This window comes from Gopherus flavomarginatus, chromosome 21 (assembly GCF_025201925.1).
Source record: "Gopherus flavomarginatus isolate rGopFla2 chromosome 21, rGopFla2.mat.asm, whole genome shotgun sequence".
Lineage (NCBI taxonomy): Eukaryota > Metazoa > Chordata > Testudines > Testudinidae > Gopherus > Gopherus flavomarginatus.
The window spans coordinates 14338940-14364585 of record NC_066637.1 but is presented as its reverse complement, the minus strand read 5'-3'; the positions used below and the strand labels follow the sequence as shown (position 1 = coordinate 14364585).

Genomic DNA, 25646 nt, shown 5'->3' with positions numbered 1-25646 from the left:
TAACTCTAAGTATGGGCTTAAGTCTAATTGATTTCAAGGGTTACAGATCCTTCACTAAAGCAGGGCCTGAGTGCATCTGGAAAAGTCATACTAGAAAATATAGTAAAATAAAAGACTTTTCATAAATATATTATTCATACTCTGATTCATGTTATCACTGAATTACTAAGATATCCAGATCTCAGAGTAACACACAAGAGAATGCTCTTCCAGAGTAGAAGTCAATGTACTATAGTTTCTGTAAATATGCAGCTAATTTAACAGTAGCCGAGCATTTATTATAATAATAAAAAACAGCTCCCATACATCCATTTACCTACTTTCTATTTTTCCCCGCAAAGCTACATTTTCCTCCTCTAGAGTCTTCTGATGCTCTGTGGCTTCCATTAGTCTGTCTTCTAAAGCCACAATTGTCTCTGAATGTTGCTTGATTTGTTCTTTATATTCCATTATCTCTTTCTGAAGTTTCTGCTTCAGTGACTCATTCTCATCCTGAATGAGTGTTAGATGTTTGCCCTGCATCAACAGGTGCTCTTGCAACATGGTCTAGGAAACATTTATTAAGAAGCCTCTGAGAAATTTTCTACGGAAATTTTTCAAAGCTCTGCTCCGAACTTTTCTTCCATATCATAAAAGAAGTGAATGAACAAGCTGTGTGTCATGAACAGTAGCAAGACCTGAGAACCGTTCCCAGTCTCTGCCCCAACATTTTGGAACTGGTTCCAAAGGGAAAGTGGAGATAGTTGACGTTTGTGGGCGGGCTGAGGTTCTTGCCTTTTTAGCTCTCTCACTTACTGGCTGCTTCCCCTGCTTCAGGGATCCAGCTACTGCAGCCTATGTGTTGCTGTCACTTCCCCCAACGAAGGTGGTTTCAGCTTCCCTTGGACACTGCCAGTGTGCTGCCTATTCCCTGTCCCTTGTTCTGGTTCCCCTCTTCTTCCCCCAGCTCTCAACCCATCTCATAATTTCAACTATAAGTGTGGACTGGTGGAGTTTGATTATGTAACTGACCCTGCTTGAGCTTGGGCCCTACAGAGCTAAAACTATGAGCTACTACTACAATATCCACAAACTTTTCCTGTGGGTTACAGTTCCCTAGGAGGTGACCCCTCAAATTAATAGGTTTGCAGGGGGCTCTGGATGTGCTTGAACTGTCCTGGCTCATCGAGGTGCAATGAAGAAATTGCATTCAAACAAAAATGTGTATAATGCAAAACCTAGTAAATCTATTCTCCTCTGTACTGTAGTTACCTCTCTCTTTCTAGCCTCTTCTAAGCTGTCCACTGCTTCTCTCAGTTTGGCATTTACAATTTCTTCTTCTTTCATTTTAAGTTCAATTATCTAAATCAGAAAATAAGCAGTAGATGAGAAAAAAGAAGCAGACTCTTTCCTTTCATTCCTAACAGAGTTGAAATCTATTTGAATCCCACTCAACCCATTCTATAAGCGTAACCTCTGGGAACATTAATCATGTGTAAGTAGGCACATGCCCACTGAAGTCAATGGTGATGTGCCCTCTTACACCAATAGTGAATTTGACTCATAGTCATAAACATGATTTATTTTTTTATTTAAGCACCAGGACTTTGCAATAAATTAAGAAATAATAAGTAATTATTTTTTTAATTGTGAATATTAAGTATTTAAAAAAATGTCAGGTCACTAGCTATTACTGTACCAGAGTTAATTCCAATTGGTGCCAAATATATCCTTTTGAATAGGGACAAAGCAAGTATATATAGGCCTGGGAACATCAACAGGGAAGAGAACTTGTCTGCACATCATTGTTGCTGCAAAGAAATACAGCTGCAGGTGCATTGATCTGACTATAAAGGAAGTGGTGCAGATCCTCATCTGCTTTACCTGCTAGCTGCTTCCCTTGCTTCTAGGTTTTTAATCATTTCAGAGCCCTATGGATGATTGGCACACACTTAAAACAGGTTTTCCCAAAGCATGTGTGTTTGGTGTGTGCATACACATGTCGGATGTATAGCTAACACATTCACCTCCTCTTTGAGTTTTGCCTGACACTGAAACCCCTCATGGAATACAGTCCAATGGGCTCCAAGATTAGAGTGGATTTTGAAAATGGGAATGTCAGATGTTCTATTTCATCTCTTTGGATTTCTAAATACCTCAGTCATATGTCTCCACTGATCTTCCAAATGTTGGACCTTTATCTTTTCTTCCTCCACAGATAACTTTAATTTGTCTTTTTCCTGGGCAACAGCACTGTCCAGAATCTGAGACATCATATCAAATTATCACCCAAGTGCCAACGGTTCACGTAACAAATAAAGAAATATTAGTTAGAGGGAGGACATTGTTGAGACGGAAAATGCAGAGAGCGACTAACAGGAGTCAGGGTTTTGGAGGGAGGATGGATTAAGAAGGAAGATTAGCTGGACTTGGCACAATGTTAAAAAGAAGAGTGAAGAATGCTTCATCAGAGACACTGCAGAGATGACAAAAAGAAAAAGGAAAGTGCATGGTCTGCTGATCAACTGGTTAATTTGAAAACCAGAAGTCTGGGAAGGAAGTTCAAGAGGAGACTGATGAATAATTCAGGCAAATTTGTAATACACAGTGTCATTTGAAAGATGGCTGCTAGCAAGAAATTAAGTCAAGCTGGAGAGAACTGATTGTTTTTTAAATAAAGTGTCTCCCCCCTACCCCCTCTGTCCCCACTAACCCCGGATTTTCTGAAGATCTGTATTTCCCTGAATTTAAAGGAAGTCAGTGAAGACTGGTAAAGTCACAGACCAAAATCTGATCTAACAGGGATATTTTTCTTCACAAATATATATGCTGATATATTCAATTGTGGAGGGGTGTTTCCATAACAGAGGCTACAGCAATTTTACAAAGGGATACATTTATGCCATCATCTCACCATTCACAAACAGCCTTATAATATGTATTATACCAGTGAGGGCATGTGAAGGGGGAGGTAAAGGTGAGATGTAGATTCCAGCTTCAGCCTCCCGGGGAGTTATTCTAAACAATATCATTACTGAATACATTATAGTACTTCTATAAACCATCTTTCATACAAAATTATCAAAGCACTTCACAAACATACTGTGAGGTAAATTAATCTATTGTTATTCCATTTGAAATATCAGTCATCTGATATACAGAATGGTTTACATTTTCTTGCCCAGTCTCAAATTAGGATTCAGCTGCGGAGCTGTGAACAGAAGGGCTCCTGATTCTCAATTTGCTGCTCTAAACCTTAGATAACAATGCTTTTAACAGCGACATAATTGTTTTCTACTGGCTCCTTCTTATATTCATTTAGCATTTGTGCAGTAATTGCGAGTCTTGATCTCTCTCCTCGCTTTAACAGAAACATACAGACATAGGCCCAAAGCAGAGCACCAGATCTGGGGTAAAATCCTGGCTCCGTTGAAGACAATGGCAAAACTCCCATTGACTTCAAAGCTGCCAGGATTTCACCCCTGGACTTTTTAGAAGTTTGGATCTGGATCTGAATTTTGGGGCTAGAGATTTTCTTCTTTATACATGCAAAACACAACAATGTATTTGTATATACTGTTTGAGCATAAAAGAAACATTTTAAAAAATAAACTGCTTTACTATACCTTTCTATTTTCTTTCTCTTTTTCTAAAAGTATTAGTTTTATCTTGTCCTGTAATTCTTTCTCATGTTCCACTTGTAGCTCATTCAGCTTTTCGTGTAGCAGAGAATTCTGGGATTCCTGTAATTTGTCTAATTGGGCCTATAGAAAAATATTAGAAAACAAAGATATTAAGGAACTGACTCTTTAAACATAACGAGAAGGAATCATGTGGACGTTCACTAACATTTTAACAAACTGTTCAGAAAAGAATTATGTTTAAACAACATTTGTAATTAGTGAATTCAGCTATAAAACTGGCATTGGACATAGAATGTTTCCATAACACTGCATTGCAGGCATATCCTACACTTCACATCTCTGTTCCACTCTGGATTAATCAGTCAAGGTCTCTAAACCAGATCACTAATAGTTATCACCATATTTTCTTTTAATACTAATCCACTAATAAAGAGTCTCGTGACTTTTTTTTTTTACCTGCAATGTTTCAATTCTGTTCACGGTTTCATGATTATTCTCCAGCAGACTCTTCATGTATGAGGCCATTCCTTGGTAAGAAATGAAAATTAAATTGACAGGGGTTTATATAATCTCTTTTTGTATTACCTAGGGATTTTCTCACTTCTGGTCATTTACTGACGGAATGTGATGATGCATGGAAAGGCCTAGCCTTTGTTTTGCTTTCTAAATCAATAGCTTCAAGGTTGGCCTTTTTAATCCTAGATTTCACTGTCCTCACTATAGGTTCTATTCTCCTCTCCTTTTTACAGTGCTGAGGAGACCAAATAGAGCCAAGAGAGTCAGAAAATGGCCTCCCTGGAATAATCCAATGCCACGGTGTAGCTGCTACTAGCCCCCTCTTTACCAACTACATGTGCACAACCCATGCTCTGAGAAGGGAAGGGGCAAGGAGAAATCAAGGAACAGACACTCTGCACGGCATGTTCATCTCACAGATACATAAAACAAATGAGGGAAACAACTGCAGGAGTCGATATAACTTGGAGCAGCATAATTTTTTGCCCTCCTCCTTCTCCCTCTCCCCTCCATGGCCTTTGTGACACGTTACAATACACATGAGACTGGGTGTGGTGGTCTGGCAACAAAATAAGTATTGCTACTAATGCAGGGGAAGAACCTGGAGTCACACTCAGGTGGGGACACTATGTGGAATGGGCTGAGACCTAGATGATTGTCTTAAAATCTATTGTTCAGGATTTTCTGACTTATGTGTGAATTTGAGGCCACCTGCTATGCCCTTTCCATGCTGTCCCTCAGCCCTGAGAAGATGTGGTTCATGCTTTCGTCCTCATAAGTAGTGGGTTAATGAGTATAAATTCTCCCCTTCTGCTGTTTTCACATAGGAAAGGAACACACTGCCTATTCATTTATTTATGCAGTAACTAACCTGTGATGAAGAGGGCACAACTACCAGCTTTTTCATTGTATGACAATCACACTTCCATGGAGCAGCATATTGTCACTGGATAAGAATCACTTGCTCATACTGGAGAGGCAGCCCTGGCTAGTAGCAAGAAAGCCAAGAACTCCTGGGTTCTTGTCCCAGCTCCACCAGTGACTCTCCTAAACCTCTCTGTGCTTCAGTGTCCTTGTGTGCGACATGGGGATAATAATTAGCTACTTCACAGGTGTGGTGTGAGGAGTGTCATGTTTGTCAAGTGCTAAGGATTGTTATTGGTATACAGATCCCCAAAATGCAGAGTAGATGTCATTTTGGATGTGTTATTCAAGATACAGACAATTTACCCCTGTCGTCATCTGCTAATTGGGTAAGAGGTGTGGAAAACATATGCATACCACACCCATGTGGTTTCATGACCACCGTGGTCTGTAACATGCTACAGGATATTTTTTAAGCTAAGGAAACTATAGCTATTTAAAGAGATCATGCAAAATAATCAAAGAAATCAATGGGCCAATACCTGGAACACAGCCACAATAAAATGTACTCCTTAACTGAGGCTCATTTTAAGAACAGCTGGAAACTAGTACTTTCCCCTGAAAGGATGATCACAAAATGATGGTGTTGCTTAATGATGCTGCCATTGTGGCTGTGTTTTGACTTATTTCTGCTTTGGGGATTCCTTCAAAAGAGGAGGAATCAACTTTCTCTTAGGTAAATGGCATTCTTAGGCCTTTTTGCACCCTTTTAATTCAAATTGTATGAGTAGATTCAATTTTTATAGCTCTGTATGCAAGCACCATGTGAGAGAAAAGTTAATTTCCCCTCTTCTCAATGCAAGGAATCACCTTTGGATCAGATTACACCAGGGGTTCTCAAACTGGGGGGGTCAGGACCCCTTAGAGGGTCGCAAGGTTATTACATGGGGGGTTGCGAGCTGTCAGCCTCCAACATAAATCCCGCTTTGCCTCCAGAATTTATAATGGTGTTAAATATATAAACAAGTGTTTTTAATTTATAAGGCAGGGGGTCGCACTCAGAGGCTTGCTATGTGAAAGGGGTCACCAGTAAAAAAGTTTGAGAGCCACTGGATTACATAATGTGAGTTGCATGACATGATGTATTGTTCTCCAACAAGACATGAAAAGCTGTTTGTTTTTCCACACACCAAGTTAACTGATTTTCAGCAAATCAGAACAGAAACTGCTCTGTTTCACAATACAGATTAAAGTGGAAGGGAAAGACAAGACAATCTGTTACCTTGCACCATTGAGTTAAGATAAGGGCTCTGGCACTAAAATAGCTAGCAGTGCTAAATTCACAGCCAAAAGCCTTTTCTTTAATTACAAAAGGAAAAGAACCACCACCATAGAATAACTGGCATGGAGGGAGATATGAAACTGCAGAAGATCCAAAATATAAATAATATATTTAGAAGGTCAAAGATCAAAATATGGTTTAGGTGATATCAGCTGTGCTATGTGACTTTGGTATCAGTTTGGCCATAAATAAAGGGATACAATAAGACAGATGGACAGAAATTGCTTTAGGATCTGATTCTTTTAATGCCATGGGATGAATAATGACCATAGCAGAAATCAGCTGATTTGATAATACCCAAGCACTTGCTAAACCCAAGAGATGCAGAAGGAACCAAGCTGCAAACTTAAAACAAAACTTCCACAGTTTCGGAATGTCAGAAGCTGGGATTTTGGTTTGGGCCATGATAAACATAGTGACTAGCCAGGCAATTCACTCATAGCTTTGGACCCAGATGCAAACTTCTCCAAATTTGGAGATGTTCACAGGGAGGGTTTTGGTTTGGAACCATCTCTCCTACGAGGATCTAAGAAACTGGAAGCCCATACATATTAGTATTTTAAAGAGGGATTAAGAATGGTTGAAATGTTAGTTTTGTCACAGACATGACTTGCAGGACAATAACTGCATTTTAGGTTTTTCTTGTGAAAATTATCTTTATTACCCTACTATTGAGCAAGACTTCTCCATGAATTTTTATGCATTTGACTCCATATAAAGTCCAGGGGAATGGAGTGTGGGTTTTAAGATGCATTGCAACTATTAGTTAAATATTTTATTGTAAAATTAAGGATATTTAATAGATTATTCTCAGTTTCCCTAAAGAAAGAACTTTAAAATATTGTGTCCCGTGACTTTCTTCTTTTTTGCCAAATACTAAAACGACAACTTCTGTCTTTTTTTGCCATGACATCCTATGTTTTTACCATAACCACCATTGGCTTTAATGATGATTTACAATGCTGCAGGTCTGCAAACTTGTTCAAAATAGCGTCAGCACAAGAGAATAAGGAATCTAGGCACCCAACTCCTACTGAATTTCAATAGGAGATGAGCACCTAGCTCCATTAAGCTCTTCTGAAAATCCCAGCTACAAATATTAAAAAGAGAGCTGGCAAGTCTAGTATCAGAACTATCTGCTGTGGTTTTGTTCACAACATGTTCCTCCTTGTTTTGCTTGTCTAGTCAATTCCTCTGAGGAAGTATGGTATTGAAATGAACAAGAATGTTGCTTTCTGCTGCTCTCCAGATGTCCCCAGCTGACTCTAAGACACTGTAGTTGTTAAACCCAGCCTTAGTTATTATGAAAACCTGGGCCTAAGATTAATACATGACAGTATTTTAAGCTGCATTTTGAACTCTCATGCTTAGTATACAGGAAAAATGTTACACATCACGTAAGAAAAAGAAAACCAAGAACCTTTGTCAGAGCAAGACATGTCAATGCCCACATCCTGAAGGAGCTGCTCCACTGCTTCTACCCATGAGAGTAAACTACTTAGAATTTCAACTACCAGTGTGTGGATCCACAAGACAGAGGGGTCAATGCACAGATCTTGAAGGTTACAAATCTCTCTTTTCAAGCTACTGCTACAATAGGAGGTCTTTAAGAAAGCCTGAAAGAGAATGAATAACAAACAATCCAAACCTCATGATTATGGGTCATTTGTGTCTAAACACAACAGTTAATACAATAAACACTTTACAACAAAATACATTGTATTATGACTACAACAATCATGCTCTCTTTTAAAGATGCCTATTGCAACAACTTTCAGGAAAATGGTTTCTGTGGGATGTAACACAACTTTGTTCACTCCATCAGATACTGCATGTGTACTGTGATGCATAGCAGGCCCTATCCTGCAATGGCCATTTCCATTGTCTTCTGAACTCAACTGGGTTTTCGATCCACATTTCAGACAACTTTTGATACGTCCATGATAGGGAATAGTTAGTGCTCACAGTAAACCATATTTGTATCTCTGGTACTATTACCCCTAGAAATTTTTAGGGACCTCAGCCACAAACCTGTTTTCAGGTAGACTATCTCTCTCTCGCGCTCTCTCTCTCACACACACACTTTAAAATGTAAAGACAATCAAGCACACATTCAGCAACAAGATTGGAAATAACTATAGTTATTTCAAGACAATTTGAAAAAGCACAATTATGTAGTTTTCCACTCCTATACACTAGAAAAATTATCCAGGTCAAATCAAGAATATACTATATCCTCAGGAGTCTTGCATCTAGTACTGAAAGTCACTGGGAGCTGGGTGCCCATCTTCCTTGAGCTTCTTTGAAAATCCCAGTCTACAACTTTTATTTGTCATCTTTGCTCCAGTTTCAATAAATACATTTTGCTGAGCAGTCTGCGTGGCCAAAAAATGGGGTTTTCACATTAACAGTAGTTTGTTCAGATCAAATGGACAATGGATCATATTCCTCACATCCCAGTGATGCACTAAAGAGCCTAACTTGGAAGATTGAAAATAATAAAATAAAGAACTGCATCTTTTTTTTAGAGTTGCACATAACTTTTGTATTCAGAGTAAATTCACATGCAAATGGCCAACTCAAGGTCTAACTTGCATATGTACATGCAATTACCATGATTTTGTTGTATGCAACTCTAAACATCTGGGGCTCCCAGGCTCCCCGAAGCGTGGCAGCCTGCCTGGCAGCCAGGAAGCCCAGAGAACCCCAGCTCCTTGGCAGCCCACCAGGGGAGATGAGGAGGAATCAGGAGACTGGAAGTCCTGGGAGTTCCAACTCTGCAGCAGCTCACAGCACAGGCTACCAAGGAGGCTAGGAGCCTGGAGAGTCCCAGCACCAGGGCCAGCTCCAGGCCACAGCATGCCAAGTGCGTGCTTGGGGTGGCACGCCGCAGGGGGCACTCTGCCGGTTGCTGGGAGGGCGGCAGGCGGCTCCGGACGGTCCGCTGGTCCCATGGCTCCGGTGGACCTCCCGCAGACACGCCTGCAGCAACTCCACCGGAGCTGCGGGACCATTGGACCCTCCGCAGCAGCAGGTCCACCGGAACAATGGGACCGGCTGACTGTCCGCAGAAATGCCTGCGGGAGGTCCACCAGAGCCACAGGACCGGCAAACGGCACAGCGCCCCCGCGGCATGCCGCCGTGCTTGGGGCGGCGAAATTGCTAGAGCCGGCCCTGCCCAGCATGCAAGCTCCCCATCCAGGAAACTGCTGAGAAACAGGGCAGATGGGCAGGTAGGCAAGTTGGCAGGAAACAGAATAAGTTTCCACTGGAATCCTGTTTGGTTTCCTTTGAAAGGTTCACTGAAATCAACATGCTCCAGCGGAAAATTTTGCTTTCGACTAATTGGCATTTTGTGGTGGGAAAATGTTTCATCGAAATATTTCTGTCCAGCTGTAACAACAACAAAGCATTGCCACCGATTTGTAGAGCAGAAGAACATCTCTTGAGTACCATATGCAGCAGATCTTTTCTCTGGTTAAATATCTAAATTAAGTCTGTGTTTAGGACAATCATGTGCAATATATCTGAATTATCATCTAATTCACTTTCACTATACAAAAAGCACTTAAACAAGTGACCTGGAATTCATCCAATGATTTCTTCAACACCTCAACAGTTTCAGATACTTCCTTCTCTTCAGAGTCCTTGGAAATTATTTCCTCCTGTAATAACTTCTCTTCATGTATCTGCAGATTTTCATCAGTGATCTGTCTTATCTTTTCCATTAACTGACAAAAGGGTATGAAGGCAGAAGAAATAAATGCACAAAAAAATGGAAGACATTCCCATTTTCACTTGAAAAGACTGGCTTAGTAAATGTACGCTTACATTTTTCACAACAATTCTTATTTCAGTGTATAATAATTGACTAAAATAGTTTAGTGCTTTACTAATTACTAAGGTCCAGATTCTCAAAGGTATTTAGGTGCCTAACTCCCATTGACTTCTGGATAAATACCTTGGAGTATCCTAAATAACTTTAAGGATCTAGGGCCAAGAAATAAATTTTTATGAGTTGCCTGAAGGAATATCCCACCATCAAGGGGCCAATTTCCAAAAACAGCTTCTCAATTTCACATGCATATTTTATGCTTGGAAATAATTTTCATGCACATATGGAAGAATGTGTGTGCTAGCACATGCATGCACACACATACTCAGAATTGCTGCACGCAAACTGAGTACTTTTAAACTAGTTATCTGCCAAATCTGTATGCTGCTGAGTACTGACTTCAATGGATTTAAATATGTGCTTAAGTGCTTTGCTGAATCAAGGCCAGAGCACTCGGCACCTGGCAGGTTCAAGATGTCTCTAATATGCAACCCAATTTATCTCCATTTTGTAGAACTTCCATGCAGTAAATGTCAGCAGCAGATCCTGCAGACTGAAATGAAAGAGAAAATGAGCCTTTCCCCAGGTCATGGGCAAACTTTCAGAGTCTTGGAAATCTAGGATTCAAACTATAATTTGGTGCAAAATTTTACCCATCCTGACAACCCTGAAATGTGTTTTCCTATTAAAGCATACTTGCTCAACCCCAGATTTGGAGGGGGGGAATGATCACATTTCTTCTTAAAGATAACAATGTTAGATATTGTTGATTTTTCAGGTGAAACCAGTAAATCATTATATCTTAAACTACACCTTACGCAAGTGTTTAACTTGGATGGTCTCCTGAACCTAGATGAAGAAAGTGGTAGAAGGCAGAAAGGCAACTCCTGGAGCAGTAAAACATTTGAATTTAACATTTTTTTAAAAAGATGAGCTCCCTCCTTTCTTAATTGGTATTCCAGTGAAATAAGACTCAGATATAGCACCAGATCCATTTACCAGGACTGTACAATTTATCCATATAGTAGTCAACTCACTTCTCTCCCCAACTCCCTGCTCCAAAATTCTCCATTAAGATATCTTAGCTCTGTACTCATGAGCATCTTTTGGACCAGCATCATATGTCACCTTGTATAAGGTATCTGCAGCACCTTGTCTGCATGGAAAGAATCCCAGCAGTCTGGGACGGGTACAGAGAGATTACAAAATTACCTTTGTTTTTCAATTGGTAAAATGAGTCTGTATCATTGGGAATGAGAGCCAACAAGCTAAATGTGTGTAAACAAACAAAATCAAAAAGATCTGCTCCCTCGGCATCAGAAGGCCCGAAAATGTAAAAGCACCAAGAAGTTGTGTTTGCTGTCACCTGAACTAACCTGTTGATCTGTTACAGTCTCTGGAATTTCCGCTTCTTGTGAATAGAAGATTTCAATCATTTGCCTTTTGAAACACTCCAGCTAAAGCAGAGATTGATAAAGTAAACAAAATCACTAACAGCTAGAGTCAATAGAAACTCCATTTGGCTAGTCTGCGCTATTCCTGAAAAGTCAATTAGGAGGGCACACCAGTTTAATAATTATGTAGTTCTGTGAACATTTTCAGTAATTATAGAGAGCAGGAAGAGAAATTTTGAATGAATTTTGAGGGTATTCTGCCCGTGATCATTGACCTTGGAGCCCAGTGACCATGCTTGTCCTTGCCTTAAGCTATAAATTCATCTCACAATCAATTTTCTAGCAGAATAGTCCTCAACAAACACTACTACTAAACTGTACATTTACACCACATTGATAGCATAGCCCTGTAGTTAATAATATTATTCATGTTGTTTTCTAAGTTAAAGGGTATAATCGACAGTAAGACACAAGGGGGGTTGTTAAATCATTGTCAGTGAATTAAAACTGATTCTTGAAAAATGAATGCCATCTTAAGTACTGTCTGTTGGGAGGAACGTGAAGTGTGCATAAAAATAGAAACAAAAATACATTTAAAAAAACCAGAATAAGGATCCTTATAATAATTCCTACGCAAAGACAGCAAACAAAATACAAAACAGAATAAGAAAGAATTTAACTACATAAGCAGTAAACACACAAACAAAAGGATCCACTGAGGAACAAAACTGATGTCCAAATCTGCTCCCATTAGAGTCAATATAAGTTTTGACATTAATTTTACTGTGAGCAGGATTGGGCCCACAGTAACTGATGTGGTAAAGGTCAAGTGCTAGAAGAGGCTCTTGGTAGCCTCTTGTTAACATTCCAGCCCCAATCTGAAGAGAAGATTGAACTGAGTTCTCTGCCTCTGATGGAGTCACCTCTCTGGACAGTACTAAAGCACTTCTGTCAGAGATGATTTATCCGTGAAACTCATAAAAATGTTTCTGGAGAGCAAAGGCACCAGATTGCATCACACGTCAGATATTTAAACAATTTTCCAAAAATCCCTCTACAAGGTCTTAACTCCCGGCCCTGCTAGCATTTCAAATTACACAAACTAGACAGACTGCTAGACTAGAACAGGTTGCTAGACTGTATGTTCTGGGTGCGATTTTCTAAAGTAAAATTCCCATTGCCGGCACTGAAGGCTGTTGAAAATGCCACCCACTGTGTATTTTTCAGAAACAAATTATAAACATTTCCAGTCAAGTGAGCTTAACATAACTTCGTTTGCTAGGTGGTATTTGTCTTTTCCCTTGTCTGTGACAAAACATTATCCAGACTCTCATCTAACGCATCTACAAACACACGCACTCGTGGGACAAGGAGTTTGTAATCTGTGACAATTGTGTGGGTTCCTGTTAGACACTGGCAGGACTTTCCAGTGAAGCAGCTGTTACTAGGGGCCTGATGTTTATCCTTTGCTCCATTAGTCCCAAAAGTAATGGATAATTAGCATACACCCATTCAAAAAGTTAATGTTATAGCAGAGCTTCTCTGGCCAAGGTGAACAGGATTTCTTTGCTGAGAACCTTGCTAACAACACTGGGCTATAGACCACTGAGGAAGATGGAAGTGAGATGACTGCATAGTTTTATAACACTGTTCTAATATGACTGTCAAACCAAAAAATATATCCTTGTCCGTATCAGACAGGAAACTTTGTTGAATCCTGTGAGCAACTATCTTGTTTAAAGGTGGTGGTAGCTGACTCCGTTCTGTAAGGAGAGGGCCCTAAACTAGGAAATGAAACATTTAAAGGATTTGTAATTGCACCAGAGCAGGTACTTAAACAAAAGTATTTTACAAAGGGGCTTGTTTTTCCTTGAAGTGAGTCAGGCAGAAGTTGTGGATGATTTACATAGAGACTGGGTGATGGAGAGGACAACAGAAAAAAGGAGCATAAAATGCCTATGCATCATAAAACACTAGCCATCTGTAAATGAAATATGGAAATACACCCCCTTAAGTATAACCTAGCCATGATACACACAATTTGGAATTATCAATGTCGCAACTACAGAGTTCTGTGCTCCAAATTTATATTTCCTCTGTGGCATTCTAGCTTTCAATAGCTTTTATGGCAGTTACAAATCATTTTTTCCTACAGAAACTACTGTTTTCTACTCCTATGGTTAGCTGTAATGCAGAGTATAGAGTAATTTTCTTTTCAGCAAACCCTACCTGAGCTTTTGCCTGTTCCAAGTCAGCTTTAATGAGGCCTTCTCTGCGCCCCATCTCTTGTAACTGCAGACATTTCCTTTCACATTCTTTTTTCAGTTCCTTTTCAGCCTGAAACAATGAAAGCACTTGAATATCAAAGTGATACCATATAATAATGCCATAAGCAGATCTATCACTATTTCCTACAGAAATCTAATTAAAAACAGTAGAGTCCACATATAACTTTGGGTCATGCAATGTCACTTTTTTTTTTTTAATTTGCAGTGCGGGGTACTTAAGCTGTTTAACATCCCAGCTATAGGTCATCAGTAGCTCATCAGTCATATAGTTCTAGCCATGCTGCCCATGGTTTTAAATTAAGTCATGGGTACTGGAGCTTTTTGGGTCTCCACTTGCACAAGATAAAAGAGTTACTGAATGTGCTCCATTCTACAGCCAATCTATAAAGGAAGGATTCCAGTAGGCTCCCTGACTTATGAGTAATGTATAGACAACTCTTTTGAGTCTCGACAGTACCAGTATACCTGATAAATCTAAAAAGGACATATCTAATTCTCCATGCACGTGTAATGTACCAGCTAGGGTGTGTGTGTGCACATGTCTTTCCTCTGCTGAATGTAATCAGACCTATTCATGTACCTGCTAGTTTGCGATTATCATACCGTTTAGTGCCGGGGTAGGCAACCTATGGCATGCATGCCAAAAGCGGTACGTGAGCTGATTTTCAGTGGTACTCACACTGTCCAGGTCCTGGCCCCCGGTCCGGGGGGTTCTGCATTTTAATTTAATTTTAAATGAAGCTTCTTAAACATTTAAAAAGCCTTATTTACTTTACATACAACAATAGTTTAGTGATATATTATAGACTTATAGAAAGAGACCTTCTAAAAATGTTAAAATGTATCACCAGCACGCGAAACCTTAAATTAGAGTGAATAAATGAAGACTCGGCACACCACTTCTAAAAGATTGCTGACCTCTGCTCTAGTGGCTGGCCAGCAAATATGTTTAGTGCTCTAATACTATGGCCAACTAATGGAAAATGTCATTCTTTAGGTCAGGTGGTAGATATCTGCATCCACTGAATTGAAGGTAACAAAGCTGGAAACCACTGCTAGACACAAGAATTCTATCACATTCATGGAAAGTAAGAATTCTTTATTGCGGAGCAAGTAGTGAGATCAAAGAAATAAAAATCTAGGCAATAATCCTATAAGCACATTCATGGGCCTTTCAAGGGGCCAGGATTATACTCAGGAACATCAGACTGGGCCTCTGTTTATCTGACTCCACAAGTTGCAGCCTCAGTTGCACAACAGTCTTGCTTTGGAAAAGGAGAGCATTATCAACAGAGTTATAGAAGAAAGAAAACTGAGATGATATCGGGGGACTATACCAACACACCACCCAAGAAACAGCAAGGAAGTGTAAAGGAGATAAGAGTAAATTTAGAATCCTTTGTAATGGAGAATATCTCATAGCAGAAATGCCATAAAAACATTTTATCTACATTTTATTTCATTTTCATTCTAATAAAATAAAATAAAATAATGAAATAGCTATTTCAAGAAAAAAACAGCTGCAAGCAGAGTACTTGAACATGTGCTGCAGAGGCTAGCCCAAATCCTGAGCTGGCCTCTGCTGACGCATTAGGAACAAAAGCAGGAAAAATGCTGCAGAAAGGTTGGGCAAAGCAGCAAAGAATTCCCCTGGGGGGCATCCACCCTTGTATGTGTGCTGGGATGAGGCCTAATCAGTGGGTCTCCACAAGGGAATGTGGAAGGGGAAACTGGGCCTGTCATTCACAAATAAACAAAAAGCTGCACAGCCCAAAATCAGAACAGGAACTGTGCAATGGTACTTACCACCACAGTGGAGTCAGGGAATCCATTCTCAATTTCAAGACTGTATTAGCCTGGAGTTTCACACTTTCCTTTTCAGGATTGTACTTCATGGGAGAGAAGCTAGCAGGCAGAAAGGAAATTTACCTTTATTTTTTCTGCAAGCCTACTTGTTATGATTTCCTGTTCGGTGCAGTTTTTCTGCATTTCTCCCTGCAGCCCCTTCACTTGCAGCTCCAGCTCTCCAATGCGCTGCAAAAGTCCCAATAAAATGGAATCAACCACACAAAATAGTAAATCACCCAATTTAATGAGATTATATTTCAATAAATCACTTAGTTTAATTACATTAACTTCAAGATCTTTTTTGTTTTATTAAACAATCTGAGTAATTCAGCTAGTGCATAGCCTAAACCTTTACCTAATAAGAAATACATTTGCCCTATCTATCATTGTAAAGATATTGGATTTACAGAGCTGGGTGAAACTAATCATCTTATTTGGGAAATTAAGGAGCAACATTTCATTTACAGTACAAAACAGACAGGTTTATGTTTTCATTTACCTCTGATGCCTTGTTCTAAACTCCAAATAAATGAAAAAAAATACATTTACTAATCTAGTTTAAATCTTATTTCATACAGAATTCCACTTCATAGAAAACTGCTCTTAAAATATTTCCAGGAGTCAACATTTCTCCAATCTGTTATGCAGTTGCATCCCTTTCCATGACAAGAACCGGATTATAAATACAATTCTTAACGTGTCTAGTTAATTATTCTCTCAGGGACGCGGAGTTTTAATTTGCTGCTTGCCTATATGCTAAAACAAGCCAGGTAACTAAACACTAAGAAAACTAACTCACATTTTGGTATGTAATTACTTCTCTCTCTCTGAATTCATGCTTCATTTCCTCTTTAATTCTAGAACACTGGAATGAACAGCAACCAAGGAAACAATCATCAAGCAAGGAAGATATGATCATTTTTATATTATGCTGAGCACCACGAAAATAGTATGGCACGACAGTAAAGGCTCAATACCACAAGTTGCTGAGTGTCCTCAACTCACAATAAAGGAAATGAGAGAAGGGGTGCTCAGCATCTTTCAGGATTGGACTTTTAGAAAAGCATTCCCTGCTTTAGAAAAGAAAAACATTAAGACAATTAAGAGTTAACAAAGCTAGGTAAGACAAACCCCTTGTGCTTTAGAAAAAGAGTGCTACTGAAAATGCAGAGGTAAGGAAGAAAGGAATAGAAGAATTGTTTGAAACATACAAGATGATCAGAACTAGTATTAAACAGAAATTTTAAACCAAATACATGAAACAACACATGTATGTTCTGAGATAGTATTCTGAGCCGAGAGAAACTGGTTATATTTATAGGACCAAATGTTATCAGAAGTTCAGATAATGAGCCAGATTCTAACTGACACATGTATACAGACACACATCAGAAAGCCCCTGGACACAGGGTAGGGCAGTGTGAAGGTTATATGCCCCGACTCTGGCTCTTTCCAGAACTCTCTCCCCCCCAACAAGGAAAATGATGGAGGGAAGTTCTAGGATGGGGCTACATGTAAGGACTCTATGTTTCCTGCATATAAACGTATGCCTCCTGGCCTGGTAAAAGAAATTACACAGTCTTGCCACCCACAAGACTGAGCTGGGAGAATATTTGATTTTTTAGTTGCAAACTAAAAAATCCAAAACAACTTTTGTTTCAAGTCAACATGAAATGACAATTCTTTGGTTTCTCTTGTTGAAATGAAAAACAAACAAAAAAATTCATTTGGGGTACACCAAAACATTTTGCTTAGTTTTCAAGTGCTTTTAACCCATTTGCTTTAGTGAAATTGAGCAACATTTTGAAGCAATGTTGTTTTGAAACAAAAAGTCTTTGACTTTTTCAGAATTTTTTTCCCCACTTTTTTTTTTGCAGTCAAAACTATTAGCTGAATTTGACCCAATTTGGTGAACAGTTTTGACTCATCCAAAATTGTATTTTTCAATAAACAAACTGTTTGCCAAAAAAAATAAATTCACCCTGCTCCATCCACATTGCTATCAGGATTAACTTGAGGGGACAACATGGGTGGTAAAGTGCTATGCAACTCAGGCTGCTTTTAGTGCACCATTTTGCAACTATTTGTTTTCCACAATCCCTAGAGCTCTATCCTGCAGCCCCTTTGTCTCATCACTAACCTCACTGGTTTGAAAAGAACATCTCAAACAACATGGCTTGCGGGGCCAACCCTATAATGCCATCACCTTAAAGAAAGTGTTGAATTTGTGCAGTGGAGTTTGTATGAGATGAAAGATCCCTGTCTTCTGCAGTGCTACACAGAATCATGGAGAGCTGATCCTGAGAGGAGCCGAGTGACTCCTGTAAAATGCTAAGCACATCAACTCCTGTGTTCGTGGATGGAACTGTATCCACATTGAGTCACACAGGGAACTTAGGAGCTAGCTATTTTTAGAAACTTCAGATGTTCTCACAATGAATCCTTGAGTCATATGCCTCCAACCATCAGCTACTTTGTGCCTTCCAAGTTAAAATTGAATAAACTAATCAAAAAATCTAACTCAGAAGGAAAGGAGAGGAAATATATTTCTTCATTTACAGGCAAGAAAACTGGGTTACTTGTAATGAATTGGTATTTTGCTGTTACAGCTGCCTGCTCCTTAGGAATTCTTCAAGTATGCTATTGTGGTACTCCGAAAAAACCCACCAGTCAAACTCTCAACAGTACACTCTCATGCACCACTGACTGCTCCTTCTTGTCTAGAAATATGCATTTTGCACAACTCATCCCTCTCATGTTTCAGCCAACTCAGTGTGATGTTCAGGGGGGAAAGATCTGAAATGAAGGGGACGTACACAGACGAGTGGGGATTCGGTGAACATTTCTTGGTCACAGAAATCCAATATGCATGGTTTTTGAGGTCTCCTTCTCTCACTGCTTGGGAACTGCAAAGTAATAGTGTGGTTTTAGGTTACAATATTCTGTAATGCAGCCTGACCAAAATCAAGCATCTGCTCTAAATTTGATTTGATTATGCTGTTTTGCAAGAAGTATAAGTACAGCCTGAGGGTAGCATCTTTGTACAGATACAGGACATGTTTAGGAAAAGCCATACAGCAGCTTTCTTAAAGAACAGAATTGAAGACAATCAGAAGTGGGCTTGGTTGTGAGATAGAGCAATGATTGGATCTCAGAGGTGGAAAATCCTTGTTTGGAAATAACCTGATGTGAGTGTTTTGGATAAGCAAACAGAGGAGATGATTCATAAAAATAGCACCCCACCCTACCAAAGGAGAAGGTTTAGGAAAATTCACAGCTGGAAACTGGTAACTCTGAAAAAGAAGGATCCATAAAAACACCCTGCGACTTGCTGGTTTTACAAATGAACCTATCTAGGTACATACCTGACCCTCATCATTGTAATACATGAGCAATATGGCTCAGATTTCCATTGACTTCAATCTGAGTGGGATCAGATCAGAAGCACCAAGCAAACAACAAAAACCAAAACCATTCACTAAGGGAGAACAACTGATGAGCTCCATTTATAGGGGCTCAAACATAGGGTCCCAGAGTTGGATGAGGATTAAATGCAGGCCCTATGAGAGAGGGAGAATTTCTCCTGCTGGATGATACCTATATAGCAGCCAATTCAGGAAGTATCAGACACCAGATGATGATGATGATGAAGCAGCTCTGTGATGAAAAGCTGAGACAGCAGCCAGATGAACTCTCGGAGAAGGGTCAGATTAAACCACCACCACCACCAAAAGGTAGTAGTATTCTCCCACAGACCACCCAAATCCCAAGCTCTGCTCACATCCCAGAATTCTCCAATTCCACCACCAAAAAGAGGCACCACATTTTGACAATCAAAAGTGATTTTGATTTTGCTTTCCTCCTGGTTGGCACACAAATGTTCTCACATGCACAAATAAATCCACTCCCTTCTGCTTGGGCTTTTCTTCCTGCCCCATGGCTTTCTGATAGGGTGTCCAGCCTGGCAGGGAATATGCTATCCCTCTTAACCGTCTGGAGAAACCACAAAGCTCTTCTCTCAGGCAGAACTGGTGAGGTTGCTAAGCAGTTGATTTGCGCTTCAGGGAACAGGGCATGCAGGATGGTTCTCTTGCAGTCTTGTACCGGGAAGATCAGTGGCTGCTCCCACTGGATTTGGAGACAGGCAGCAATAGCATTAAGTGGGGGGCCAGCAACATTTTGAATTTGGCACCTTTGTCTCTTGTGAATGGATAGTTGTGTTGTCACTACTCTAATATGGCCACACCTAACAGCAGAGCAGTCAGAATAGCACAGCAAACGGAGTGAGCAAACCTGTTGGACACAAGCTTATACACTGGGTTTTGGGGAGCCTTCTTTTAGACATGCTTTCTTTGAAAGGCTCTTGGAGAGGTTCACTGAACTGGAAGAGAATGACCACGCAGACCATGAAAAGGATTTTCACTTGGTTGAAATAAAGCACTGTTGCTAAAATTGGAAGGAGAAGAATAAAAAAAAAAAAGACATATAGGCTAGCACCTGAGTTTTTCACTTGCCCTGCAGTAAGGGAGTGTACTTTTAACAGGAACTCAATGCTATTCAGTGGAATTCACCATGCAGGGCAAGTGGGATTTCAATGTACCAGAGCCACATAAAAATCCTGAATCACATCCACACGAACAGCAGAATGAAATTTGAGAGTGACACAGAAACTGCCTAGGTTGCAACCTAGGTTGCATAGGTAAAATGGAAGTCTGGCATAAGAGGATGGGACACTGGTATGTCAACACTGAAATCAGGTGGTGTGATTGAGACTATGTAGACATACCTGAGCTAGCTTTAATCTAACTAAAACAAAGGTAGCTCAAGTAACAATAGCAGTGAAGCCATAACAAAATGGGTTGCGGCCACCCAAGTATGTGCCTAGGGTCCTGGGGGGGGTGGGGGGGCAGGACATACCCCATTTTCCTGACTCTTAGTTCTTGCCTAGTATGAAACTACTGTACAAATACAGAAACTATAGATATTGGCCCGAATTTGGCTCTGGTATAACTCTGGTGAAATCAGTGGAGTTGTTGAATTGGGTCCATTTTGTTCTTGTTATTTTACTAAACCATTTGTAGTACACTAAATAACAGTAGACATAAGCACGGATGTCAACCTTGGCAGAAATGACTGCAAGCTGATTATCCTTCTCCCTGTTTTCCTTCTTTAGTTTATCTGCATTCAGTTTTAGTTGCAGTATTCTCTGCTCCTTTGCTGAAATATCTCTTTGCAAACTGGTCACCAGTCCTGTGAAGAACAGAATTTAGGTTAAAGAATACAAAGGCATTTCAGTTATGAAAACCTGCTAAACAATATCACCATATAAACACTGAAGAAGAAAAAATATTTGTCATATACTAACAATACCTGGATTTGAAAGCAGATCTAAATTTAGTCCATACACGCTGGGAGTTATTTAGTGTGACCATTAGTCCCAAGGAATTCAGTGCTTTGGAGAATATGCTCCTTTGGGCAAGAACAATTCTCAGCTCAGTTTTTCTTGAAAAACTATGTTTAGGTCTGAAACTTTGATAATTGTCCCTGTGGACTGGTGTAAGTAAATATAACATAGTCTGTTTGCTTTTGGAAAACTGAGATGGAGTGAAATGACTTCGCTAACAGGACTGTATTGTCAGCTAGTGTTTAAATAAAAACACTGAGTATTTTGTGTCAATATTAAAGTCCTTTTGACTATTAAATCATTATATAAAGGAAGGCTGGAAATTGGGAAATGGTCTGCACTCTGAGACAAAGCCCTTGAGAGATGTTCAGAACACTGGACATAGGAGGCCGGATCCACGGTAGGAGTAAATCAGCATAGTGTCCCTTAAGTAGTGGAGCTATACTGATTACACAGCTGAGGGGCTGACCTACAGAGACTAACAGTTCCTTATATTCCAGAGTTTTTTTTCTTCTCCTTTTTTTTTAATAAACCATCTGTCCCACAACTCACCCAGGTTTAGTTCCCAATGATCCTTATTTCTACTCTAGTAGTTCGTCTGTCAGAAGATATCTGTAAGCCTCAAAGAGGTTAAAATGAAATAGAAAAAAGGGACGAACAATTTTAGAAGGTCCACAAAGCCACTACAAATAATTTCTGGCCAGAAAAGTTGTAAAGTATACATTTTCATTGCTAAACTATACTACCTGTGATCCTAGCCCTAAAAACTGTATGTTAAAGTACACTACCTGAGATGCCAGAGGAAATATACCTGTAGTTAGAGCTTGGTTCCTCCTTAACTTCTCACCCTCTTTTTTCAAGTTTGCAATTTCTAGGTCTCTTTCAGAGAGGGAATGGCACAAGACTTGGCTCGAATCTCTCTGCAGATTGCTGATCTACAAAAGATAAGCAAAAAAATAAATTATTGGTCACCTTAAATAGAGAATGGGCGAACCAGCTCAGGTCAAACAAACTCTATCTTTGTTCTACATTTGGATCAGACTTGTTTCGAATTTGAAATTGATTAATTAAAACTAAAAGCCATTTAACCTAACACCCTCATGTCTATACTTCCCAGTTCAGTCGTGATCAAAAGCTGCTACGAGAAAAGTGTTCTTGCTACATTTCCAACTCCATGGATATGCCAGATATTTAGACAATCTGTCCAATGGCAAGTTAAGAAGGGCCTTTACAGCTCTCAGTTTTCAATCTATGCAGATAGCTAACTTAAAAGTCTGATATACGGCACTGAGAAATGTAATCACCTCTGTCCAAAGGTAGATGGAAGACCTACCCCATTACTTATGATTTTGTAATTTGTACTGCCACTTGAGGTCAAAATGGCTTTCTGTGCATTTGTCTCAGATGCCTGTTTCTAGAAAACAGAATATTTGTTAGGAATTGACAGCATATCTGTGATTCAAGCAGTTGCCCTATTTGCATGGTCAGCCACTAGAATAAGGAAAAGGCAAGTTGAACGGTAATTATATATGGTTTAATTGGTTTTTGTTCTTTTTAATTTGTTTGTACATATATTTTAAATATTTTATCATTCTGGATATATATTGTAACATATTTTATTTTTTGTGCATTGATCAATGGCTAAGTTGCTATTAATAAACTTGACTTGATATTTCCAACTGTGAAAAAAAGCATGAGAACCTTCATTTGTGAACTTGTTTTCCAAGATCTCCATCCCAATTCTGTGGACCTGAGTGGTTTGAATAGTTTAGACAGATATTCAAACCTGAGAGTTTATCCAAACTAAACAGGATTCAGCCATGATTACTCTGAGCACAGACAAAAATCAAATAGTCTCTCTGCTACTGAAATATTCCAGCAAACACCCAGAAAAATAAACCACAGATCCTTCGCAGCTAACTCACATGAGCAGCCCCATAGATGCTTGCATGAGTAAGTCAAAATACTATATATTATGGGCCAACTTATAGCAACAGGAGGAGTAAGCCTAGTATTTCAAGGTCATTGGTTTATGTGTTTTTTTCTAGAGTCTTCAGGTAATTGTCAAGAACAAATATTTCAGATGATAATTTACAGAAAGCACTCAAAGTCATTTGCATTTTCTAATGCAGATAAAGATCAAACACATTACTTCCTGGCTGTCATGAGTGAAGATGAAACTTTGCAGTCTACTTTTTCATATCATGGCCAAAGAGATAAAAAGAAGGAACAAAATTGTTAAAATAATTGGTTTCATGAGCCTAATTCAGAGGGGATAAGTAGTCAGTTTGAAGGGGTTCACTGTGGGAGTGTGCAGCTCTACCTGCAATATATCATCTTCAACATAATACAAGACCAGAGCTGCTGACAACTCATGAAAAACAATCACCAATTCTGTTTATGTATCAGATTTTTAAGGATTGCTCCTTTCTTGCTCTTTATCACTGTGTGCATTCACATGACCACAGAGCTTAAAAAGGACACTGTCCACTTGAAATATAGTCAACATAAAAATATGTTCAAAGTAGTTTCAGATATTATACATGCCTTCCAGTCACCTGCCCAATTCATATAGCTTTTCAATCAGACTTCCATATTTTAAAAATGTTTTCTCTCTCCTGTTGCTGTATGAAAGATGTACACAAACAAATTGGGAAGCTGTCTATAAAGTGTCTATATACAAAGGAACAAAAGAGTCCTGTGGCACCTTATAGACTAACAGATGTATTGGAGCATAAGCTTTTGTGGTTTAGTTTAAAAAAAAAATTCACAGAGTCTGATTAAAGATGACAGTGTCCCTTTAAGAGTTCAATACCTGCTCTTTCAAGGCTTTAATCTCTTCCGTCTTTGCTTCAATATCTCGCTCAAAGGTCAGTAGTTTTTGAGTAAATTCGACATCATTCCTAGCAGCCTGAGCCATCTTCTTTGTCATCACTGCAATTTCATCCTGAAGATTGGCTATCACTGTATCTTTATGTTTTGACTCACTTTCAAAACGCAAGAGATGACTGATTTCATCTTTCATTTTCAGAATTATTTCATCCTACATGCAGAAAAAATTTGAATATTATACACATATGTGGATACACCATTCTGGCCTGTTCCAAAAAAGGCTTTCAAATTATTTTATTTTATGATAAATTTTCTGTCTCCAAAATGCTACACTTGCTCATTCTAGTATTATTAAAATATAGTGGTAGTCCAACAACCTTAAAACAAAATGTTAGATACTCACATTTGCTACCTTACATTTCCTCACCCTGAAATTAACTAGCTCCAAGACATCTCATTCCTTTGTCCATATAGTAATTCTCACTCATGTGTGTAGTCCCATTCAAAATCAGTTACTCTACAGTGATGTGGGTGAAGGGATTTTTACTATTAGTCATTTAAAGACCCTATTTGAATAGCATTTCTGCTTTGTTTGGCTACCAATCACACTATCTGCTTTCAATATATTCCTGTTGATATAAACAATGTTTCTGTGATCTACCTCCATGTCACATTTATACATCACCTTTTCCTGAAGAAGTAAATCCATATGATGACTTCCCGATAATGGAACTCCACTTGCTCCAGATTGTCCATTTCCTGGTACATTTGTCAAGACTGAATATAAAAAATAAAAAGGGCTTCTAATGACTTGCAGAGAAATTCAACACAAGAGCCTGTTCTGATTAGGATGAATGCATTTTTATCTCCCTAGTTTATCTACAAGCATTTCCAAAGCAACCATCATTTTAGTATCTATGCACTTTATCCAAGCAACTGCAGAATAACAATAAAATGTTAAAATAAATGACATTCACAGGCATAAACACACTATATAATCAGTGAAGTATAATATAGTTTCAAGATAAAAATCCTCAAGTGGAGGAGGAGAAGATATGATGTCTGAATGTTTTTCTGAATATGAACATTGAATAACTGTGCATATATTAGCTATAATATTATGACATATGGCATACGAATAACTAGGACTATGTAACTTATAACATTATGAAATACAGAATATGGATCATTTTGGCCCTGATTTAGAAAAGCATTGAAGCGTCAGTCCATCACTCTTCAGGAAAGCACTTAAGCATACACTTAGCTCTGAGCATGTGCTTACATTAACTTCAATGAACTTAAAAATTCAGTTAAACAAATGCTTAAGTGTTTTCCTCAATCACTGCTTTTCTGTTGTGCAAGCATGATTGTGCAGCAATGCTTTTTTGTCTGAAACATTTAGATACATTTCAATTTGATGATTTGCTATTTAATCTTTTGTATTACTATATTATCAAAATCAAGAATAAGAAAAATAAATATTTGATTTATGTCATTCTATAGTGTTAGGGACTACAGTAGAGTTAGCGACATTACCAAATCCTATCATATGGCCCTAAAATTTGCTGGCATGCAAATTCTTATACAATATGCCAACCATCGTTAAAAACATAGTTCAGCTTTTTCAGCTGTATTTGGGTTTAAAACTCTAGAACTTTTCCTTAGCTATGACATTCAGGGGCAGCTCCAGGCACCGGCGC

General features: G+C 39.0%; 1 protein-coding gene across 5 annotated transcripts in view; it reads right to left on the bottom strand.

Annotated features, from left to right (window-relative positions):
- FHAD1 (forkhead associated phosphopeptide binding domain 1) overlaps nt 1-25646 on the bottom strand; it is a 58698-nt gene that overhangs the window by 20611 nt on the left and 12441 nt on the right. For 4 of the 5 annotated variants that reach the window (XM_050931529.1, XM_050931532.1, XM_050931533.1 and 1 more), the window contains 16 exons: nt 24632-24705; nt 23930-24157; nt 21926-22049; nt 20830-20960; nt 18527-18616; nt 16510-16575; nt 15792-15896; nt 13804-13911; nt 11557-11637; nt 9927-10076; nt 7766-7961; nt 4080-4150; nt 3606-3743; nt 2136-2243; nt 1252-1341; nt 321-546 (listed from right to left, as the gene is read on the bottom strand). In XM_050931529.1, the coding sequence (XP_050787486.1) occupies nt 321-546; nt 1252-1341; nt 2136-2243; nt 3606-3743; nt 4080-4150; nt 7766-7961; nt 9927-10076; nt 11557-11637; nt 13804-13911; nt 15792-15896; nt 16510-16575; nt 18527-18616; nt 20830-20960; nt 21926-22049; nt 23930-24157; nt 24632-24705 (1986 nt within the window). The remainder of the gene's footprint in view (nt 1-320; nt 547-1251; nt 1342-2135; nt 2244-3605; nt 3744-4079; nt 4151-7765; nt 7962-9926; nt 10077-11556; nt 11638-13803; nt 13912-15791; nt 15897-16509; nt 16576-18526; nt 18617-20829; nt 20961-21925; nt 22050-23929; nt 24158-24631; nt 24706-25646) is intronic. The other variant, XM_050931534.1, reaches the window with a different exon arrangement.